The 23,928-nt window shown below is 38.6% G+C and overlaps 2 protein-coding genes and 1 pseudogene across 3 annotated transcripts; 1 reads left to right on the top strand and 2 right to left on the bottom strand.

Moving 5' to 3' along the window:
• Positions 1-5,599: 5,599 nt before the first annotated feature.
• LOC143847992 (uncharacterized) lies at positions 5,600-14,341 on the top strand. 2 transcript variants are annotated; one of them, XM_077356768.1, is made up of 4 exons: positions 5,600-6,144; positions 7,983-8,096; positions 8,940-9,233; positions 9,758-9,964. In XM_077356768.1, the coding sequence occupies exons 1-4, from the start codon at positions 5,695-5,697 to the stop codon at positions 9,887-9,889; spliced, it is 990 nt and encodes a 329-aa protein (XP_077212883.1). In that variant the 5' UTR covers positions 5,600-5,694; the 3' UTR covers positions 9,890-9,964. The 2 variants fall into 2 exon arrangements, with proteins under 2 accessions (XP_077212883.1, XP_077212877.1); XM_077356762.1 differs by lacking the exon at positions 9,758-9,964 and adding an exon at positions 13,713-14,341 and having other exon boundaries at positions 5,611-6,144.
• A 2,564-nt stretch (positions 14,342-16,905) lies between these two features.
• On the bottom strand, positions 16,906-20,092 carry LOC143847984 (uncharacterized). The gene is made up of 2 exons (XM_077356756.1): positions 19,330-20,092; positions 16,906-17,365 (listed from the first exon to the last, which is right to left on the bottom strand). The coding sequence occupies exons 1-2, from the start codon at positions 19,864-19,866 to the stop codon at positions 17,213-17,215; spliced, it is 690 nt and encodes a 229-aa protein (XP_077212871.1). The 5' UTR covers positions 19,867-20,092; the 3' UTR covers positions 16,906-17,212.
• A 967-nt stretch (positions 20,093-21,059) lies between these two features.
• On the bottom strand, positions 21,060-22,072 carry LOC143860154 (germin-like protein subfamily T member 2; annotated as a pseudogene).
• Between the last annotated feature and the right edge of the window lie 1,856 nt (positions 22,073-23,928).

Below are 23,928 nucleotides of genomic sequence, written 5' to 3'. Positions count from 1 at the left end.
GTTCTTTCCATAATTCCATCTACTTTCTTGCTTTTAGTGGCATCCAAACGAAGGCTGAGGAAAGTGCCTTTTTCCTCACATTCATTCCGTCCATCCTAAGTATCCATTTCCTGCTTTAGTAACCGCATCACATGCCTAGTATACGATACTAGGCCCCGTACAGCTATCAACATCACATGCCCAGTATATGGTACTATGCCCCATACATCTATATCTATTTACCTTTTTTATCTTGTCTCAATTTTCTGAAAAATTCAAGAAATAGTATCGAAGAAAAACATTGCAACGGATTCAAGAAGATGATCAAGTTGATGAGAGAGAGAGAGAGAGAGAGAGAGAAGGCAAAGGGCGGGGTTGTAATGTGAACTAGTATCAAAGAAGAAAGAAGAAAAAGTGAAAAACACAGCAATGGATTCAAGAAGAAGGTCAAGTTGACGAGAGAGAGAGTGTGTAAACCCAAAAAGACCTGATAAAAAAGAAAACAAAATCAAAGAAAGTCCCCTTTTATCCCTCTCTCTGATATATGAAACACTAGATTTGATTCCCCCACGTTAGTAAATTGAAGTTAGGCCATATTTAGCAACGCACACAAATCAGACCTTTGTTTCTTCTTACCTTGATCATTGTTCTTATATCCCTACATCTTCAAAAGGGCGAGGTTGTAATGTGAAGTAGTATCAAAGAACGAAGAAGAAAATTGTAGCAATGGATTCAAGAAGAAGATCAAGCTGACGAGAGAGAGAAGGTGAACCCTAAAAGTCCCAATAAACAAGTGTGCTCAAAGGATTTCTAACCTTCACCATAAACAAGTCGTCTTGTTTAATATCTGTCGACGATGATGAATATTTGCTTTGGCCCTATACATTGCATACATGTCTTCAATGTTTTTACGAACTTGCTCATGCAATTCTTTCTTGTCTTCAGCCATTTTTCCCACTTACTCGACTGCATTCTCAGAATTAGGCAAAAGAATCAAGTCATAATAATAACTTGGCTGCCCTCCATAAACCTCAAATGGCCTCTTCCGGCAGTGAAACCTCTTGAATAGTTGTATACGAATTCAGCTTGTGGTAGAATTGTGTCACGTTTTGGCTTCCCATGAACAAGGCTTCTTAAAAGACTCCCTAAATTCTGGATTGCCACTTTCAATGTCGAACTGTACCATATTGAAGTCAGTTTTCAAATTGATTCCAAAAAGTCCTCCAAAAGTGTGGGAGAAGCTTTTAATCACGAACAGAAGAAATGGTTTTTGACACTCCATGTAAAAGCACGACCTCATCACTCTCTTCTCTATCACCATCTATGGTGAAATAAGTCTTGCATTCTTTAGCATTTCCACAACACGACAGACTAATGTCCTGATGTTTCCACAACAGGAACAATTAAATTGTCATCGGATGAAACTGGATGAAATCACATCACAAACAGTGATAGTGTTAGTCAACCCTTCTTAACCTCTCCCACAATTTTGTTAGTTTCACCAATGGGTTTGGGCTACACCTCCAAGATCATGTGGTGCTACATCGCCTTTCCACAACCTATGATGCTTCCTGTATCACTTGCAGAGAGTCTAGAGTTATTTAGGACGGACTATTATGCCTCGACCGTGTCCGCAAGAACCATTGCTTGAGAAACAGTCCAGAACTGATGTAATTATTGTGAATGAGAACGTGCAAACCTATGATGTAGCTGTCCAAATAGTTGGTTTTCTATCGTTTGAAGTTGAACATGAGACTTGAGACGAATCATTGGAAAAAAAAACATGGGACTTCAAGTCATTGGTGTATTCTCTAACTGCCCTACATTCTTGTTGAAGTTGTTAAAATGTTGATAAATAATACCTTCAAGGTTGGTTGGGAATAAAAACACCATCAAAGTTGGTTGGAAAGCATAAGGACGAGGATTAACTTCAGTAATCTCCTCCCATGATTTAGTCCTTATCCATTTGAACCCTAGATAATTGGACTATTTGTCAGTGTTAAGAGAAATTAAGAGAGAAGAAAATGTGAGTTAGGGCTAGCTCCCCCTCACTGATTTATTTATATACTAAGAGACAAAGTACAATGACGAGAATGCCCATACTAGGCTTCTTCTAACAGTCAGCATAAGTATACGAGTGCATAGCCGCTGAGTCAGATAACCACAAGCTTCACCATTTTGGCTTCATCTCCAAATATTCATTTATTCATTTATTTATTTGGAAATGAGGTGCGTCCACTTTAATGGGGAAGTTCTACTAACTTCCATCAGGCATGTGTTTTGGAATTGTGCTCTTCCATGCACAAAACCTGCATAATTTCCATCATAAAGCGCATCACATGGAGCATGCTGATTGATTGATGGTCTAGGGGTTCTTGGGTTATCTCAGTGACATCATTGGTGTCATTCCAGCTTGTTCCAATTATTAGCAAAGTTGCACAATAAATTGTTACAAAGCTTGAAACACCTCTCGACTTGCATAGTCTTGCAGTGTGGTGACTTATTTCCTCCTCCTGTCTTGACATGCTAAAACCGCCGACATCAAGTAATGCATAGTATCAAAGCAAAAGAAAAAAAATACAACAAATAATGGATTCAAGAAAAAAACAAGTTAAAAGGACGAAAAATGGGTGTAAACCTTAACAATCTAAATACAAAAGAAAACAATAGCAAAGAATGACAAAAACAATAGCAAAGAAAGCCGTGTTTTCTCTCTCTTCCTTTCTCTTACATATGGAAAACTAGATAATATAAGACTTCCCTAGGCTAGAAGAGGCACCACCTAAGGCCTTGAAAAATCAACAAATGGTTTCCACTTTGGCATTGAATCATATAATATACCATGAAAAGGGTTCGAGAAAACTTACTCTAACAAGATCCCCAACTTGAAGCTTCTTCCAGGGAATACTTTCCCACTGCTGATCTTGCAAAACATCAATATGACTGCTATTTATCACCATATCATTCTGCAAGCGTTTCTGCATAAAGAATTGGCAAATAACACAACCATGAACGTCAATAAAACAAAAAAGTACACACTCTGAAATGCGAAAAAAAATCCAAAAGATCCAAATAACTTTGGAATCCAAATGAAACCAAACACTTCTGCTAAGCTGTAAAAATAATAAATAGATATTTTCTCATAATCACATTCACGCGTAAAGATATCAATATATCATCGTAAAGATCATAAGCGTTGCTTAAGCACAGAGAAGAAGCTCATATTACTCACCCAATCCTCAAATGCCTCCTTAACAAGAGACACGAGAAGAACAAGACTCAATGGAACCACATTTGTTACAGGATGAACAGGGCTGCATACAAAATCAAAATAAAATAATGATTAATACAAAATGCTTCATGTTATAACAACATCCAGAACAAGTGATAAGCCACATATGCTTGGATTTCAGTGGCGTTACGAGCATCGAATTCTCTAGACTAAAAGAAGTCGCCGTTCAGACAACATAAGATAAGTAGTATTTGATAAGAAATTTAAATTTAAAAGAAGAAAAAAAACCAATTTGGTTGCGACAACTCGCCTTATTGGTGTCGTAGATAATATTGAAATCATGAGAAAGTACAAGTTTGCCACCCGCCTGAACTGTCAGTGTATGCACAATTACACTTTTCAGAAGAGTATAATGAATGAAACGAAAATCCAACGGTAACATCAAATATGTAAAATTTGAGAGAATTTCTATTAATCTTAGATGAATTACAATGGATCTCAAGGTGTGCTTATATAGGCAAGAGATAATTCTAGAAATCCTACTTACAAAGATTAGCCTAATTGCTAATTTAAGCTAGCTACCCAATCTAGGCAGGTTACCTCATTCGACCCACTTGCCTAATCTAACACCATGATAATCCAACCGTGTGAATTCAACATAATCTGACTGTGAGATCTCACATATTCCAACAAAATATTATTTATTTTTTGTTGTTCGACATGGACGGTGAAAAGCCATACATAGCCAGAGTCCCACAGTCAACGACACTGATAAGTCTTCGTTTCTCTTACCCATGACCCATGACCCAAAAATCAAACCAATGATCAACTGTAACATCAACTAATATGTATGTTTTTTTTTTTTTTTTTCAGCGTGGAAGGTCAAAAGCTATATTTCACAACCAGGTATGCCAGAATTTATATGGGGAAGGCATGCATCCCAAAAACACAGTGGGCCCACATTCTTTTGGTGATCCAAACCGTTCATTTGTCGGGCCCTTTACGCAGATAGGGTGTGCCTAGGAAATCTTCTCCATATGATGATCCTAACCGTATGATGTGTGAAGGTTTAAAATTGACGGATAGGATGATCCTGACCCTCTTATGTGTGAAGGTTTAAAATTGACAGCAGATATGGATAAGATTTCCTAGGCACGCCCTATCTACGTAAGGGCCCAACAAATGAACAGTGTGGATCACCCAAATAACGTGGGCCCTGCTGTATTTTTGGGTTGCACGTGCATGCACGACCTTTCTACCATATCATTTCTCTAACTATACAGTACGACCAATACTCAGTATTAAAAACTGTATAGATGTTAGGTTCATCATATGGTTCGTATAATGTGTTGTCCGTCTACTGATTGGAGGGTTAGAATCATCCTATGAAGATAATTTTATGGGCAACCTATTTATGTTGGGGCCCATAAATGAGCGGTTTGGAACTTTTAACAAAGCGGGATCAATGTATATATAGAGAGAGAGTATCAGGCGAGGGAAGATTTTATGGGCCCCCAGCAATAGCAGAGTACCTATATAAAAAGTGCTCTGAGAAAGAGGGGTCAATTTTAGCAAAACACCCCCTCCGACTGCGAGGCAATGGTAGCAATCTCTCTCTACAGAGGAACCTCCACAGGGTCCTGACCTCGCACGGTGATGGCTAATGCTAAACCCTCATATCACCCTCCGAGATTTTAGGCGGCTCATTGGCAAGCGAGCCAATGCACTATCTCGACTCTACACTATCACCATCCCCATCACAGAGCAAGAGGACGGCGTGGGAGATAACTCCTCCAAACCCGAAATCACCGCCGTTCAGTTGATGGGCCTCAATGTGACTACTGACTAGGCTGTGCATAAAAAATAATCTCCATTGGATGATGATCATAACCTTCCAATCAGTTATGATCATCCATTGGAAATGATTTTTCTTGGTACGACATATTTATGTTGGACCTAACAACATAACATAATGGTTTAGATCATTGAACAAGTGGGCCCTACTCCATTTTCAAAAAAAAGGTTTTTGACCTAGTTACAAACATGATATACGGGCTTCTTCAAAGATCTAAATCATTCATCTCATAAAAAGGTTCCTAGCTAGAGAGAGGTACGGGGTATGTCTTATGCAGGACAACCAATTAGGGGGGTGAATTTATTTTTGAAGGGGGCGATTTATCAGCCTCCTAATTTTACTGGAAAGGCTTATTAATGTTGTGGGCCAACAAATGAACGATTTATCAGATTCCGCAGGTGTATGTATTTTCTTCACAAAATACAGTATCGCCCATGGCCCACCTTGTTCAAAGATCTAAACCATTCAATTGTAGGGGTTCACAAAGGGTTAAGGTTCCGGGAGAGAGATCGAACGGTTTTTCAGCTTCGCAGCCGTTACAAAGGTTACAAGGGACCCAAGAGAAGCTTATATAAAAAAAGAGGTGCCAATTTTAGCGAAAACACCCCCGTCTACCTGCAATAGTGCAATGGTGGCGATTTCCCTCTACAGGGGGAACCTCCACAGGGTTCCCGACCTCCCAAGACGATGGCTAATGCCAAACCCTGGTATAACCCTTCGAGATTTTAGACGTCTCGTTGGCAAGCGAGCCAAAGCCCTATCTCTCCTTTCCACCACCATCACAAAGCAAGAAGAAGAAGGCGTGGGAGATAACGAATCCTCCAAACCCCAAATCACCTCCAATAAAGACAATGAAAATGTCCTAGAGGAGAATCTCCCTCAGAAAATAACTGAAGATGAATCGGAGGACCGGCTCAGAACCAATGATAATGATGCCCTAGAGGATCCCAAAGTGAACGATGTTTCTCCCTCGAAGCCCGCCGAACCGGATACTGGGAACGATCGGGAAGACCGAGGTGCGACCGCCACGAATGCTCAGGAGGAGAAGGTGGGGAGCACGGATGAGGCCAAATTGGTGGTGAGGATTCTTTAATTTGTTCCCAATTCCTTTCTTGTAGTTTCAATTTCTTTTTTTTTCTTTTTCTTTTTATTGTAGTTGTGAGGAGTTCTGAATTTGCTATAAAATTGTTCATCTTCACAAAACTATGTACTTCTAGAAAAATATAAAGAATGCCCTAGGATATTGCTGTTCTTGAAAATTTTCGGCAACGTAATTACCATTTTTGTAAGAGAATTAAGGAAAAGACTGGAAAACTGGCATTTTCATGGTCTCGATTGACATATGCATTGTTACGTGCCTAATTGGCCGTAACACAGATAAACAAAATAAACGATAGAAAAAGAGGGGGAGAGAGGTTGATTCTAGGCAACGCGACCTCTTAACGGTTCAATTCGAGAGGAACCATGATCTTCTGAAACATAAGTTTCTGTTTTGGTTGCAATTTCTCTACATTTTCATTATGATACAACTCTTTTACCCATAAAAAAAGATACAACTCCTTACATACAAACACAAAGATTGCCTTATCGCTACCTTGTTAACCTACTTCAGCGACACATAATCAATCACTAACACCCACAACCCTAAAACACATTCCCACAACTACATAATAACTATGTTACAACTACCCCCACAAACACCATAATTATATGCACATATTATGCATTTTTCTACTTGTAAGAATTTTGGCACTTTCTTTTAATTTCCATTTTTTCCAATATAGTTGTGAGTTCTGAATTTGGTGGGAAATTGTTCATCATCACTAGCTATTTATTTCTAGAATATGATGGTGGGAATTTAGTAATTTAATTAAGCAGAATTGAATATTTGGATTTCATGATCTTAGTGGACCGATAAGTCATGATTAATTGGTCTGATGGAGTTTTTTTTTTTTTTGGCTATGTTGTTTGGGTTTCTGTTAGTGGTTTGTTCGTGGTTTGTTATCTTGTTGTTGCTATGTCCACTGTCGTGCTCTTTGGAATATGAATTCTAGTTCTTTGACTACTTCAGAAAAAGTCTATTCAATTGTTCTTGTTGTACTACTTTATTATTCCTCCGATGGATACATGGAATTTATTCCTCCGATGAATTGACAAGTCTGTAGCTGGTAAGCCTACTCATATTATTTTTTTTTAAAGATACCAATTTTATTAATACTGTTAAACCTATTACATCAAAGGGACAAGGTGTCCCACTGTTGTAAGTTGTAACAGCCTTTACATCAACCCTAAATACAAGATTATATCCGGCAACCACGGAGAAAGACTTCGAAGCCCCTTGGTCACCCCTCAGTTCCAAAGCCTACTCATAGTTGAGACTCGGACATTGAATTAATGTGTTTCCACTACTTCAGACTTAGGGGGCGTTTGGATACACGGATTTTAGAATCTAGGTTTTAGTTTGAAAACAGTGTACAAGAGGGTTCATGATCAAGCTGTTGTACTCTGTCCTGACAGCTCACAGCGTTTCTTGGATTTTAACTGAGAAATCCAGGTTTTAGAAATCTCTCCCCCATGCTGAGATTTCTAAAACCTGGAAACATGGGATGATCTCCTGCTCTCTTGTTGTCAGAAAAAGGGCGAGAAATCAGAAAACGATGGCTGGTCTCTTTTTTCTCTCGTCTCCCATCTATAATTGTGAGGAAATCCAAGATTCTAAAATCTGCGTATCCAGACGGCCCCCCCTTAATGTTTCCATTTTACGGAACTGATATAGCTATCTTGTTATGTTTTAGGATACCAGTTCTAGATTCAGTTGAAATGTTTTCAAATTTTTTAGCCTGAATAACGTATCGGTCGTCAACTGTGCTTCTTTGTCTTTACCATATAAGGAATATGATTTGTTGTATTTTCCAGGAAAACAATAGCTTGGATGCTCTCAATGACAAAGCCAAGAGAAAAAAGGAAGTGGAGAAGAAGTTGGAGTTTCTAAATGAAAGAAAACATCAACTAGTACAAATGCTGAAGCAGGTATCTTCTTACTTTCTTTCTCTAGATTTCTGATGAAGCTGATTCGTCAATGTTAATTGCTCATTCTGCTTTTCCATGGAGTATGTTCTGTTCATTTTTCACTCCTATATCTTTGCATTCTATTTTTTTCCAAAGAATATCTTAAGCTCGGCAAGCTCCAGAACGTTTTTATTAACTAATTTGAAGATGCATATCTATTTCATTTGTGGTGCTCTTTGTAACCATAGATTTAAATTTTGGTTTTGGCCAAGGCTGAAACCGAAATTTCGGCCGAAATCTGGTACCCAAAAAAAAGCCAATATTTTTTCATTTACCAAATTTCTTCGGTAATTTCAGCTGAAATTTTTGATAAAATACTACATTTAAAAAAAAAAAAATCAATTTCACAAAATTTCGGCAGAAATTTGGTAAGTCCTAAATTTTGGATTTCAAAATTTTGTCAGAAATTTGATAAGTCATAATTTTCGGATTTCAGAAAATTTCGGTCTCGGTCCGAACTCCGAACCGAAATCCAAAATTTCGGATTTCAGACAAAATTTAAAATAATGCTTGCGACTACCTCATAACTTCACGGTGCCCAGGATGGTTCTTGCATGAGTAGTTGTACTGTTGTACATAGGGTAGACACTAAACCTCTTCTGATCTGTGGTTTGACAAAAATAGGAGTCTGAATAACCACATGCCACCTGACATTTGTTTTTTGTCTTAATGTTTAACCACGATAGCCTTCAATTAATAATGATGTACACCACTACAATATGTGTAATTATGGATTTCCTTCTTCATAGGAAATAAGATATTATATAACTTATTGTTCTGATAAGTTTGTTTGATTTCCAACAGATTTTAAATGCCGAGGAGGAAATGAAAAAACGAAATAGCATCCAGGCATCAAGTGTTCGTGGTGCTGTTCCTCTACCAGTGGAAGCAACACTTGAGACCATGGGGTCTATTACAAGGCATGCTATTCCCAAAACGAGTTCAGAGATGAATTCTGGTGGCGATCTAGGTGGAGAATCAGAAGATGTTTCTAATCATAATACACATGCACGCAGTTTGTACCTCATGCACAATACATCTCCGTCTGCTGCTTCTCCACTTAGAAGGCCTGCATTTGGTTCTATTCAACATAATACGGTAATTTCAATAAATTCACGCCCTAAAATATTCACATATTGTCATGTTGCTTTTATTATCGTAAGACTTTGGGGCATATCAACTAAACACTCCTTGCATGTCTATAGCTGTTAGTGACTGTTTATACATTTTCATCCTTCATCTATTCTTGATCTTTGGCTATTGCTGATGTCGTGGATTTGCAGCAAATTGTGTATGATTTATGTTAACTGATTAGATAATGATGATGGATAATTGGCTAAAGCTCTTAGCTGGGTAGATGATTTCTCTTACCTAGTCATCTGGAATGGTTGCTGAGAGGAAATTCAATCCCCCCTCCCCCCTTTTTTTTGAATGGTTGCAATTTTATACAAATATAAAGGAAGACTGAGGAGGTCAACCAAACAGTACAAAGGAAATTCAATCCCATTCATAGCTTAAAAGTTAACAGCATCAAGCTGGAACATCCAGGGATTATTATTATTATTATTGTTATTATTATTATTTATTATTATTTTGTTGTTGTTGTTGTTTCCTGCCAGCAGGTGACAATGACGTGTCTGGGCTCTCGCCGAACATATAAATCATTCAAAAAAAGCTATAACCAGCAGAAAATATGCAGCGATGACATAATAATGCTGTTTTCATTGTTTAGTTCTTTTATAGGTCATTTGTGATGTGGTCTAATTTGTGTATGCCTACTTCTAATCATTCTAAAAAAAGTGTATGCGTACTTATATACTTTGTTCTTTTCCAGGTCCTCCTAGAGTTATTACTTTTTGTTGGATTGTGGACTTGAAATTTTAACGGTGGAACATGTTAATCATCATAGAAGGTGCATTCCAAATTGATGCAACATGGGCTGAGCCTCATATGAATCAATGGATCACCTTCCTATCCATTGCTTATTCGCTTCCAGCTGCCGACATTTCATTGTCTCACTTTTAGGCATCTACTAGTAATTTTTTAACTGAATGCGAAGCTCCGATGTCCTGCTGGGGAATGAAATTCTTCCTAAATTTCTATGGGCTCCAATCATAAAACAAAGTGAGAGGAAGTTGGCAGGGTGGAAAAAATAATCTTTCTTTATGTTGGTGAATTATTTTGATCAAATTGGATCTTGAGAACCTTCCAACATACTAATGTCCATGTTTAAAATTCCAAGGGAAGTGGCTGGAAGAATCGAAAGATTAGTACGGAACATCCTTTTGGAATGTCAAAGGTAGGTTAAAAACATCAAACATATAGTCATTTGAGAATTGGTTTGCAAAGACAATAATGATTGTGGGCTTGGCCTTGGCAAGTTTACCCTTGGGAATAATGCGCTCTTTGGCAAATGGTGGTGGAGGTTCAATAACAAGAAAGAAGCTCTTTGGATAAAAATGATTGTGAGCAAATATGGGGATGAGAGGGGGTGGGAAGTCATGGAGCTACGTAGAGGTCGAGGCTCAAGGGCATGGAGATTGGTGTGCCAAATTAAAGATGACTTTGGCTGGGTGTCCATTTGTTGGGGGGATGTTTGGCTAGGTAGAGTCAATCTCTGTCATAGATTCTTGAGAAAAAATGTTAGGGTTTTTTAGTGTTTCGAGAGAATTGGGGAGTGTGGTGTGGCATTGAGTGTTCTTTAGGAACTTGGAGGAGGAGGAAATCAATAGTACCACTAACCTGATTTTTGTTTTGGAACAATCATATGTCTAACAAGCGGAGAAGGATAAACTCATTTGGGCCCCGGACCCTAGGGATACTTACTCGGTCAAAATCTTTCTTCAAGGTCCTTGACAATGCCACTTATTTTTTATCAAAGATTTTGCATCAATTTATGCAATGCTTTTGTGCTCCTCCTATCATTGCATTCACTTAGACTGCATGTTTTGAAATGATAAGCACTCATGATTGTCTAAAGTAGAGGAAGTTCATACTTTCTAATAGATGCCCGATGTGCCATGGTGAAGAGGAGAAAATCAACCATCTTATTTATTGCAAGGTCAGCACATGGATATGGCAAATAATAATCACTTGATTTGAAGTTAGTTGGGTCTTCCCTAGATTGTTAAAAGATTTACTTTGATGTTGGAATCTTAGAGGGTTGGGTCCTCTTGGTAAGATCACGTGGAAGTCTGCACCTTTAGCCATAATATGGTCTATCCAGATCGAGTGTAATGCCATCATTTTTAACGGGGAAAAAACTATTAAGTTCAGGCTTTTGCCGAAAATAAAACTAATGATTATCGGTTGGGCCACAGTAGAAAGGGCGTTGGGGTTTAGCGTTTTCTGAACCGATCTAAGGATTATTGGGAGGTCTTCACGGGCTTCTCATACTTATCTCATGAAAGCAAGACTGAATCACCACATAACCGTGTTGATCTTCGATGGAACTAGTTGGTTGTATATCACCCTCGTCTGATATGTAGGAAACCTGATTAGCCCAAGCAAGCTTGACAAACTTGTCCCAACGATTATTTGGATTTTGATTACTATGGACACAATGAGTACACAATGTTTAGTCATTGTTATGCTATGCTTTCCTGGACCTAGCATCCAATAGTGTGTGACTATTTGGAAAGGAAGGTGGGTGGGGAGGCGGTGTGGAATATTAAACTTAGGAGGAACCTCAAGGATATTGAGATTACTAGTATTTCATCACTCGTGGACCTTCTTGCATCCTACTACTGTTACTAGTCTTTCATCACTTGTGGGCCTTCTTGCATCCTATTACTTTTAACTTTTCTCCCTCTCACTTTGATCAGAGAGTTTGGGTCCCTATTCTATGCGCTCTTTCTTCTACAAGTTGTCTTTCAAACATTTGGTGATATTCGGCCCCTCAACGGGTGGTTGCTTTTGCATGGATGGTGGTAGAAGAAAGAATCAACACTTGTGATCACTTAAAAAGAAGGAAATTTCACCGAGCACGGTGGTGCATCTTGTGTAAAATGGAAGAGAAATCCTATGATCACATTCTTTTGCATTGTTCATTTGCGCAGAGGATATGGGGAGCCATATTAAGAAGCTTTGGATTGCTATGTGTTTTTTCACAGTTCTAATAAAAGCACCATTCTCCACTGGAATGGCTGCCATAATGGAGAAACAGGTCGCTTTTTTTGGAGACCTACTCCCTTCGTAGTCACGTGGTACTTGTGGAAAGAAAGGAACTCTAGGATCTTTGAAGACAAATTAAGGTGTGAGAGAAGGATCATATCGGATATAAGAGCTGATATTATCTTGGTCCAGGAGCAAATCCCTCGTGCCCATAATAGCACAAGAGGAATAATAGTAAGGAATTGGTGAACAGTGATCTTTGAAAAAAGATCAAAAAAGATTGTTGCTCCAAGGTGGAATCCACCCCCACTAGGATAGCACGGGAGAGTTCCAAAAGGGAATTTGGGTCATGCAGGGATTGGTTGTCTTTTTAGAGACTGAAGGTCAAATCATCCAATATTTTTCTGGACCAGTTGGGTTTTGTGGCTCTAATGAAGCGGAAGTTCGAGAGCTGTTGTGGGGATTAAAGATGGCTTGTGATGTCAATGGCTGGTCCTCTTATTATAAAAGGAGATTCCTCTAATGCTTTAGCATGGGCGATGAACAAAGCCCAGTTCTTTGGCAGCTAGCTGATGTAATATTGGAGATTCACAATTTAATAATTTATGCTCGGTCACTTGTCCCATTTTTAACCACATGAAGCGGTAGGCAAATTTTCATGCAGATAAGCTGGTGAACGAGTGGAAAAGGAGGCAATCATGGTTTCAGGCCTGATAGTGGAGTAGTGCAGTTTGTTTTGGGTGTAAGAGCGCCATTGCAGGCCTGAGGACGTTCAGTGGCTGTGTGTGTATTTGTGGGACATCTTGTCCCTGCTTATGTTTCGCTTATGCTTCAACACAGGCCCCTCAAGTTGAGGGGACACAAGTTCAGTTCAATAACAAATATGCAGCAAGAAAGAAAGACGTATATGGTATCTCTTTGTTTTCAGGCCTCTATAGCCCCTGTAGAAACAGTAGACTAGAAGAGTAATGCAAGTCCAACCCCATGAACCCTGTATCACCATGGAAACATTTACCAATACCTCACATCCACCTTCACTACCGCCATCATGTTTTACTTCAAAGTTCAATGAGGTACAGAGGGATGCTTATATTTTATATCTATTGGAAAATTGCTGCCTCTGCTTTTTTCTTTTTCTTATCCTTTGCTTTTGGTCTCAACTCTCAACACTATATAGTATATAGAAGTTGAAGCTCTTTCAGATACTTTGATGCCCATCATACTTAGTCTACCATTCAGTTTCAAGGATTGTTGAAATTAGGATGCATTATACTGCACCAATCATAGGCATATTCTAAGTTGTGCATATAGGTATGATGTACATTTGGAAGGATTAGCCTCATGCTGTGGCTTCGCTTATATTTTTAATGCCCATGTGACTGCATACCCAAAGCATATAGGAGTTCTTTTCTCAACTTTCTGTAGTTTAGAAGGTACTCAGTCATTCACATTGTGTATATGCAGGTCCCTCTCACCAGTCAAACCAGTCTAGTAGCTAGTGGACATGGCCAGATCACATCCAATATGTTGACAGGTGTTACAGCAAGCCCATCTCGCTTTGCTCCCCCTGGGCATCAAGGCCATGCTCCGAATGTGCCGTCGGTATCTGTTTCTGGAACCCCTTTTATTGCCTCCTCACCATCGCCTGCAGCCTCTGGGGGGACTTCAGTCTTTAGAGATTCCCGTCTGACTAGTCCTACGTGGAACTAGAGACTGTTCCGTTTTACTTCGTCTTCATTTCAAGGTAACTTGTAGCAGTACTTTAGGCAAATTTTATTTTTTTTTGATGACATAGAGTATCCCAACCCCATTTTAGGGCGGGACTAATGCCTATGGATGCACGCAATTGTAACCATTGAATTGCGATGCATGATGGAATTCGAGGCAATCCTGCTCAGTGTCTTTCATTGTATTCTAATCTTTTTCTTTTATTGTAGTTTAGGGCTTACGTTACATTTCTGCATTGGGACCTTGCCACAATTCAGTGACCATGTTGTACTAGGTTAGTGTATCCGTTCAAATCAAACCTGTAAATCCATTGTAAGAACTCAGAAAAGAGAGATATATACAATTCAGTCTCTACTTGGTAATTATTGGTGGAAAGCTGTTGGTGTTCTTGAATTAGAAGGCTTACGTGATCATAAATTAGAACGCAAAAACAGTGAGTCGTACTCAGCTTCATAGTTGTACATGTAGTCACAACTCACGAGTACTATCTCTGATATTTTCGAAAATATCATGATGTTTTGCACTTTTTTGATAGAACAAGAAAGGGAAGTGATAAAACGCCCCCGTGTTTTTTCTTGGGACAGCCAGCTCCAATGTATCTATAACTGCAGAGGGGCTTATGTGCTTCACATGAGAAGGATTCATTGGGCCAGATTGCGACGTACACTGGAGCTGGCTGTCCCATGCATGGTTTTAAATTTCGGTTTCGGCTAAAATTTCAGACTTATCCAAAACCAAACTTTCGGCTGAAATTTGGTACCAGCGCACGAAATGCCTTTTTTAGGGCAAAATTTCGGTAATTTTGGTCGAAATTCTGCAACGGAATAAAAAAAATAATATTTTATGACAAATTTTGATGAAATTTCCGGAAGTAACGAAATTTTGAATGAAATTAACAAAATTTTGGTTTCGGAACGTTTCGGTTTGGTCCGATTTCGGTCCAAAATTTTGGATTTTGGTTGAAATTTCAAACCATGGTCCCATGCAAAGAAAAGGGGTGAATTTAACATTTCCCAACGAAAAAATCCTGAATTTTTACTGAGATTCTGAAAATTCAGTTATCTTCATATTGTATTTTTATCACAAGAATATCCTGGTAGATTCACGGCACTATTTGTTGTTCTAATTTTGTTCTTAAATTTTATATATTTAAATATTTTACTTTCTATAAACCCAAAATATCCTGGTCTTTTTTCTTTTTAAAATTTTAAATTTCCGCTGTTAGGATCTCTAATCTGGATCATGTGGCAGTTGTCTAGATGATTTCGACTGTTCATGAACAGGCGAAGGCCCAAAGTAGGGGTGCAATTTGGGTCTGGGTCGGGTTGAGCTTTTGCTTAGAAATGAATTGGAATCAACCCCAAACCTGACCCGATCTTATTGTAAAAGCTCAACCGAAATTCTAAAAAATGCCTTTTTTGCTATTGTTTTTCTTTTCTATAATAGTTTTGCATCGATCTTGCTTAATAGCTTCCAAAGTAGACTCAATGTCTTAATTACAAATAAAATTAACTTAAAATAATTTAGGGAAATGATATCAGCACAACCATATTTTGATATTGTTACTAACCCATCTTGTCTTTTAGTATTTAAAGAGCTGTCAAAAACGGATATTACATTCCCCAAAGGGAAGTGATATATCCGCCCCTTTTAATTACTTGGGACACCCAGCAACAGTGTATCAATGACTCTAGAGGAAAGGATATTACATTCCCCAAAGGGAAGTGATATATCCGCCCCTTTTAATTACTTGGGACACCCAGCAACAATGTATCAATGACTGCAGAGGGGCTGATGTACTTCTCGTCAAAAGGATTCAATGGGGCTGATTGCCACGTACACTGCTGCTGAGTGTCCCAAGTAGGGGTGTCAATTTTGGCTCGGGCTCGGAAGCTCGCTCGAGCTCGGCTCGAATCCTTAACGAGCCGAGCCGAGCCGGCTCGTTAAGCTTAACGAGCCGAGCCCGAGCTAGGCCAGGCTCGGCTCGGCTCGGCTCGTTAAGGCTCGTGTGAAAAAATAAATACTGAAATACGTAATGATATACGATGGTACGTATCACGCAAAAATGAACGGCTGTGAAAAATCGAAAACCGTAATTGTCATAACTTTGAAATTTTTTTGGTAATTTTTTATTAATTGTCATAAATTAGTACATTTTATTCGTAATTTTCCATTTCAAACTTTATAAAACCAGCTGTTTACTTTTTGACTGTAATCATTACGTTTTTTTCTTTTATTTGGTTTTGCTAGTGAGAGGTGCGAAACTTTATAAAATCAGCTTATTTTACTTTTTATTCGTAATCATTACTTTGTTTTGAAATTTGCTTTTGCTAGTGACAGAGGCAAAACTTTATAACCGGCTCGTTAAAGCTCACGAGCGGCTCGCGAGCCTAGCCGAGCCTGACCGAGCCGAGCCGAGCCCGAGCCTGGTTCGAGCCCGAGCCGAGCCCGAGCCAAGCTTTTGAACTTAACGAGCCGAGCCGAGCCTGGCCAAGCTCGGCTCGGCTCGTTTACACCCCTAGTCCCAAGTAATCAAAAGGGGCGGATACACTACCCTTCCCAAAAAGCTCTCACAATCTAATAAAAGTAGAAAAGACAGCTGGGTTTGTGCAAATATCAAAATACGGTCGTGCTGATAACATTTCCCATAATTTATTTGTAAATAGTGACCTAGTTTTTGTGGTATCCAAAGAGGTCCCAATGTTAGAAGGAATACCAATATTTAGATTCAAAAATAGGCAAAGAACCCTAATTATAGTGGTTCGCCAATTAGTAATCTGATTTTGTTTGCTCAAACATAGTAAATTTTGAATAAAAAAATACCGAGCATTAAGGAGCCCAAGCATCTAATGGTAGAGATCTTGCTACAGCATTTGTTCTAGTCGATGTCAGAAATGCATAACTACCATCCAAGTGGGTAGGACCAAAATGCAGCATAATAGAGACCATGCCTTCAATTTCAGCTTACTAAGAGAAAAAAGTATTGACTTGACATAATGTAAAGTACATGGTTTATTAATAGGGTGGCTATCTCTAATCCACCAGTCTATGCCGTGTAACCCACTTTAAAAAGGGCCCCTCAGAAAGATCAAATAAAGGAGTAAAATGAAGAAAGAAATCTCTCCCACGCTTACTTGAGCAAATATACAAGGGAGGGTAGACTGCTTTTGAAGGTTCTTTTGGCTTTTGTTGGCTTTCAAGACAGTTTCTTCAATTTAGAGACATGGAATGTTCCTTCACTCAGCCTTCTGTACAGTAGTCTTGAACAAGAGGATATACAATTTATCCATGGAAAAGTAAACAAATCCTCCTACTGAATGTGTCACAAAAGACCCAAAACTGGTCCCTACAATACAATGCCATGCAGGGCCATACACCCCATCAAATTCCTGCACAAAGCCAAAACACATCCTATGTTCATACCTTCAAGGCTTCAACTAACAAACAAAAATAACAAACCACATCTTGTATTCAAAGTTCTACTGATAAAACACTCAATAAGGAAATCAATTTTTCTAGAGCACACATAAGATAGATAGACAAACAGATATATCATGAATTTCAGCCTGCTGTGGCGGTGGCTAGCAAACATACTATGGTGGGTCTCCATAGGCAAATCCCTTTCTATAATTGCAACACACTCATAGGTTCATTAGAAGCCAGCCTCTGCGGCAGTGCATGTCGATGTACTGGAAAACATGCTTTAATGGATCTTATTGATGTTTATGATGGCAAATGTTCGAGACTTCTTAGTCAGCAGTATGAGTTTTACTCTTGCTATAATGGCATCCAAAATCTACAATCATGGGGTGATCATCACCACAAGCACGTACGCACCATAAAGTCAAATCATAGACTTCAGCACTGATTTTGGGTAGCTGAGAAGCTGGTTCATGTGAACTAAAACCTATACATGATAATCCAATGGGACTTTATCCACGCAAGGTTTCAGGTTTCGGTTTTGGAATGCTTTTCAGCCGTGATAAAAATGGAAACATGTCGGTTTTGGATGACAAATGCATACTAAAAAAAATATCACATAAGCAAAAAAAATAAAAAAAATAAAAATTCCCATAATAGTTTAAAAATAACGAACACCTAGTGAATACTGACATTCGCTGTCTGAGAATTCAGCTACTACATTTCACATGCTATTCATTAAAATGTTTATACAATGAATCAGCTGACGCATTGGCTAAACTGGGATTGGACTTGGTGGGAATGCGAATTACAGTAAACGATTTATCTGCGGTATAAAGCTTCTTCATCAGGCGGTGGTCCTCTCGATGTGGTGTATCTCTATTTAATGGTATGGTGTATGGGGGGTACCATGAAATTACTATTTTCTGGACATATGGTCTAACGAGTACTATGTTGGTGGGACGCCTTGTCCCCCATGATGTATTTGTTTTGGGGAATTTTAATAAAGCTTCTGTTACTTTAAAAAAAAATGTTTATACATAATGCTTAACATTTCATATGTTATTCATAAAAATATTTATACATAATACATATGTCACATTTCACATCCAATTCATATAAATATAATTATGTAAAGTAAAAGACATTGATATAGCAAACTATCAACACACTTATTGTTTGGGTATGTGTTTCAGTGAGATGGAAACAAAAACAATTCAGTCGTTTCATGTTGTTTTGGTGAAAATTTTAAACTATTGATCAGTGATACCTCTTCACTATAAGGTTTGCTTTACAAAGTGATCATTTCCACCTGGCTAGTAAGGGAAATGGGAAAAAATTTAAGTGGAAAGGGAAACATTTGAAGTGGAAATCAATAACACCATGTGCAATAGACTTTAAACCTAGGCCAGTCTTTCAACTACACAGACTTCATCAACTCTGGTAGAATGAGTTATTGATGTCATTACAGAGATAATTGCAAAATCAGATGAAAAGACGAGAGAGAAGAACTTTTCTTCTAGTAAGAAAACCTGAATCAGGCTACAGTGGCAGGAGGTTATATCCACCGGATGGGGATTTTCTCTTGTTGCTATTATCTCTTTTTACAGTTACAGTTGTGAATTAAGACTTGACTTCATATGAATTAAGACTTGCTAAAATGAATTCTAAAGTCAGGACAGTGGAGTGAGGGTGATTAATAACATCATAGACTCATAATCAAACCCCCACAGTTAAAAATGCTTCAACAATGGCAATGAGAACCCATATAAGAAAATGAAGGCACTAAACACAATTTCAACACAAACTATAAAAAAGCAAGCAACCCACCTAAATACACATGAACCATGAGAAAGCCTAAATAAATATTGGATGTTGGAAATTGGAATCAGTCAAAAAAAAGAAACAGATAGATTGGAAAGGGATGTTTTACCTTCTTGAGAGTAAAAGCAAAGGTCTTAGAGCTAAATTTTTCAAGCCCATCATAAGTCTTCCTAGCACAAGTCACAGCATGGATCAGCATAAAAGGAGGCATATCCTTAGCCATAACCTTTGCACCAAGATTAGAAAAATAACAACCCACTTCAATTTCTGGCTCACAAAAAGACCTCCTCCTAACCCCACCAACATCATTCAACAAAACCAATCTCTTCTCATCTTCATCTGCCTTTTCAATAACCTTAGGACCCTTTTTCTCCATCTCTTTGTTTTTTGTGTTTGTGGGTTTGTTGGGTTGTTGATGCTTTTTAATAAGGAGGGATTTGGAAGGACCATTGTTGATGGAGATTGCCATGGCTTTAGCCTGCAAGTGGGCATCAACCCTAGGTGGATCTGCACCTTTTATGGGTAAAGGGGTCTTGTGATCTGTGTTACTTTTTGGGGTTTTGGTGCTGATTTTGTTGAGTGAAGAGGAAGAAAAGGGATCTGATGGGGAAGGCTTGATTGGGTTCCTTTTGCGAGTGGGATCCATGGCTTTGTTGCTCCCCTCAGAGGCTGCACAGTGGCCTACTTTGTCATGGGGGTGTGTGTGGATAAAAAAGGAGAGGCAGGGAGATTAATGGCGATTCCAGAGCAAAGGTCGGCGCATTTTAGTCGTTTAATAGGGTGCTTATGTTAATGTACGCTGGGGCATCGAAAAAACCATATCATCTTGGTCAAAGGCTGCTTTTCGGAAGATGATAATAATACTACTACTTTGGATGGCTATATATTTTAGGGAAAATGAAGAAGAAATAGTATTCCCACAGGACCACTTCAGTTTGTGCTTTGACTAGTCTCCATTCATAGAATGATAAGTCATTGATGGGAACAAAAATGGCAAATGCTTCACATTCATGATTCAATGGCATAGATCCGATGAATAAGAACATAAGATGAGTTTTATCGAACCATAAGCCCTCCATATTAGATCTGACGGTTCAATGGCCAACGACTCGCCCCCACATGTCCTGAATGTACAATAATCGCGTCTTGTTAGCAAATTAGGCCCGTTTGTTTGAGATTATGACAACCGATTGTGAGCCCCAAGCCTATTATTGGGCTCAAAATTACATTTAAATTTGGGAAATGATATATGCACGTTTCATTACCTGGGACACCCGGCTATAGCGTATCTATGACTTCAAAGGGGCTGATATACTTGTACTTCACATTTGAAGGAATGAAGTGACCTGATTGCCATAGCGTATCTATGACTTCAAAGGGGCTGATATACTTGTACTTCACATTTGAAGGAATGAAGTGACATGATTGCCACGTACAATGCATATGGGTGTCCCAAGTGGTAAAAAGGGGTGAATTTATCATTTCCCTTAAATTTGAATCTAATAATAGGCTCAGGGCTGATAACTGATTGTCATAATCTGAAACGAACACGGCCTTAGAATTTATAGAACCCCCTCTCTCTAATTAAAATATGAGGGCTGCTAGCAAAATCAGATTTTATTTGTAAAATAAAGACAAAATTCCATGTTGTGTCACATGTCGAAATGACCACATAGTTGGTTGATTTCACTTTCATCTTAAGTTTCCAAACCTTCCTGTTTTGGAAGTATTTTAATGCACTGTTATTATTGTTAATGAAAAAACAAGAAGAATTTCTGAGGCAGACAATCAAGACATGGAAGACAGGAAGAGAGGAGTTAGAGGAAGAAAAGAAGGGAGTGATGTAGGGAATTTGCGGGTTGAGAAAGTGTGACCCCCCAACTCTCATCAGTTTCTATATTATTTATTCTCCAACAGTATAAAACTACAAGATGTCATTAGTGATGATGGGTCCCAACATAATACTCCATAACACGTTCTTCTAAACAGAAATTAAGAAGAAAAATAAGAGGTTCCTCAAGTGAGGAATTACTAGGGACAAAGAGGGTAGTGACTAAGATTCTCCCTCCCTCATGGATAAAAGGAGAAAACTCAAACAAGAAGATATACCATATGGAGAAGTAAAGGGACTTTTAGTAGCTTAGGAACCAAGATTGGATTTAATTTCATTCACAACGGATTCATCTACTTGGAAAGCTTTGGCCAAAACTTGATTAGGAATAGAAGGATTGGAAGCAAAGAGGGCGAGGGGAATGACGTCTACGCCTGGCAATTGGCTATTAAAAGCTGTGATTGCAAGTGCCTTCCCCTTCCCCACATTGTAATCGAAGTGTATCATCCCCCTAGGAAACACAAATATATCTCCAGCCTTCAAGACCTTTGAGTATAGAACATTACCAGTAGTCACAAACCCAACAAGCAATCTTCCCTTCACTACAAACACAATCTCACTCGCACGAGGATGTGTGTGAGGGGGATTGACCCCACCGGGAGCGAAGTCGACACGGTTCATTGATAACCCAAGTGTGTTAAGTCCTGGGAAACTTAGGACATAGCCAAAAAAGCACACTAAACCCAAATATGTTTGTTGTGTTGCCTTCTTGTTCTAGGCCGTTGTAGAAGAAGTCGTCCGATGTTACTGTAGATGGACCCTTGCAGATGAATCCATTCAGAAATATATTTGTGGCGTTTGGGAGTCCAACACAGAAGTCTTGCAGAGGATCAGGGTCTGCTGCATGGCATGAATGAAGGAGTAACATTGCTAAGGAGAGGATTAGGAACAAGGGTGAAGTTGCAAGGGACAAAGAGGCCATGCTTGTTCTACTTTAAATTCTCCTGAAAAATGACTTCTCGAGGAGTTGTTTTGAGATATGGAGGGGAGATCATGTCAATATATACACAACATATTACTCTCAGTCTATGCATAACGTCCATGCATAGACCACTTATATTATTACCATAATAATCAATGTAGAGGACTGCTAGCGAAACAGAAATCCATTAAAAACGGGATCTTGTATTGTGACAAGTGCACAAAAAGAAAACAGCGAAGAGAGTTTGAATCCACGCCCAACTCGAAAATAGTGTGAAAATGACTGAAAGGGGATCTTACAAAAGGGGACCTTATATCGTGACATGGTATAAAAAACAAGTAGAGAGCTCAACTTCCCACCTAATGTAAGCGTGCAAATGGATCCACTTTGGATCAGATCCACCTATTTCTTAGAGTGTTTTTTTAGATCCTATTTCCCGTGTCTCAGTCATGATCCATTTCAAATCGGACCGTTCATCAGAGTATCGTAGTAGGTCCTATTTATATTGTACACAGTTAAAATTCTCAGAAGAGGGTGAGGGCGAGTTGCAGTGGATCCGATTAGAAATAATTTCGGATCCTACGATAGGGATTCAAAATGTGTCCATGGATCCTGGTATTGTGTTTAGATCATGTCCATTTAAGCTTGGACTAAGATGGTTCATCAGAGCGTCTGGGTCCATTTACACCCGTAACCAAATCTCAAAAACATTGTGAAAATTACCAAATCATTGGTCATTTTCACTTTCGTCTTTATTTTTAAACTGGAGTTCCATTTTGGAAGTGTTTTCCATCAAGAGGACTGCTACCAAAATGGAAACCTGTTTTGTGAAAAAAAAAGAGAATCTTATATCATTACACATGGCAAAAAAACTAGAGAGGTTAATCCCCACCAAACGCCACTGAAAATGACCAAATCGTTAGTCATTTTCACTTTGGTCCTTATTTTCAAATGGGAGTTCCGTTTCCCACGACCGACTTGTTAGTCACCCCCTTTACTTTCTTTGCCTTTAAAACTTAATGAATAACGTTGAAGGGGGGGCTTTTATCCGTCAGGGAGGGGGGGGGGGTATCATTTCCCTAATTATAAATGAATTAAATTTTGACTAGGCCTAGGTCAGCTGGTTGTTAGTTGTTCCAATGTGCACAGTCGATAAGGCATAAAAGAGGGATATTTGTTTTGTTTTGTTTTCTCCTAACCCCAGCTTATTAATCAAAAATGAAAACTATGAAAAAAAAAAAAAAAAAAAAACACCAAAAGAAAGTGAAGGAAATAAGCAGAGAAAATAAGAAATAAGGAAACAAACTACCAAACAAAAGAAACTATACCCTCGAGGAGGGTGATGTCTCCAAAGACAATCTCCGAACTTGGAAGCAAGAAAGATAATCTACTAAACTATTGGTTGATCTATACACATGTTGAATGCCACATCTAACCCAACGGATCACATTGAGTGAATTCCCTCCAAGATGATCTAGCGCATCTAAAATCATCTTACCCACTAATCTGATCCCATGGAGTTAGCTATCCTCATTGAGTTGATCTATCCACATGCTAAGATAGTTTCTATTTTTTTGGCTTATTTTTAGAAGGTTTGTTAATTAAGACTGTTATTGTAATTTACTAAAGTTTGAATAGGATTCAAGTTTCTAAGCCGCTTTAGGAGCTCTCTCTCCACATCTCTGTATATTGTAAGCTTCATGGCCATCTACTATAATGATTTAATGAAAAAAATTAAAGTTTTACAACCTTGCAATTTTCATGGATGTGATGTCTACAAATCTGATCTTGTTACCTAATTATCATTAAATGCCAATAATAGAATCCACTCTCTTTAATTAAAATATGAGGGCTGCTAGCAAAAGGGGATTTCAGTTGGAAAATAAAGACAGAAT

This window comes from Tasmannia lanceolata, unplaced genomic scaffold, assembly GCF_043159265.1.
Source record: "Tasmannia lanceolata isolate RefF3 unplaced genomic scaffold, GAP_Taslan_0.1 ptg000003l, whole genome shotgun sequence".
NCBI classification, from domain to species: Eukaryota; Viridiplantae; Streptophyta; class Magnoliopsida; order Canellales; family Winteraceae; genus Tasmannia; species Tasmannia lanceolata.
The sequence above is the reverse complement of the archived record's forward strand: the minus strand, read 5'-3'. Positions and strand labels throughout refer to the sequence as shown.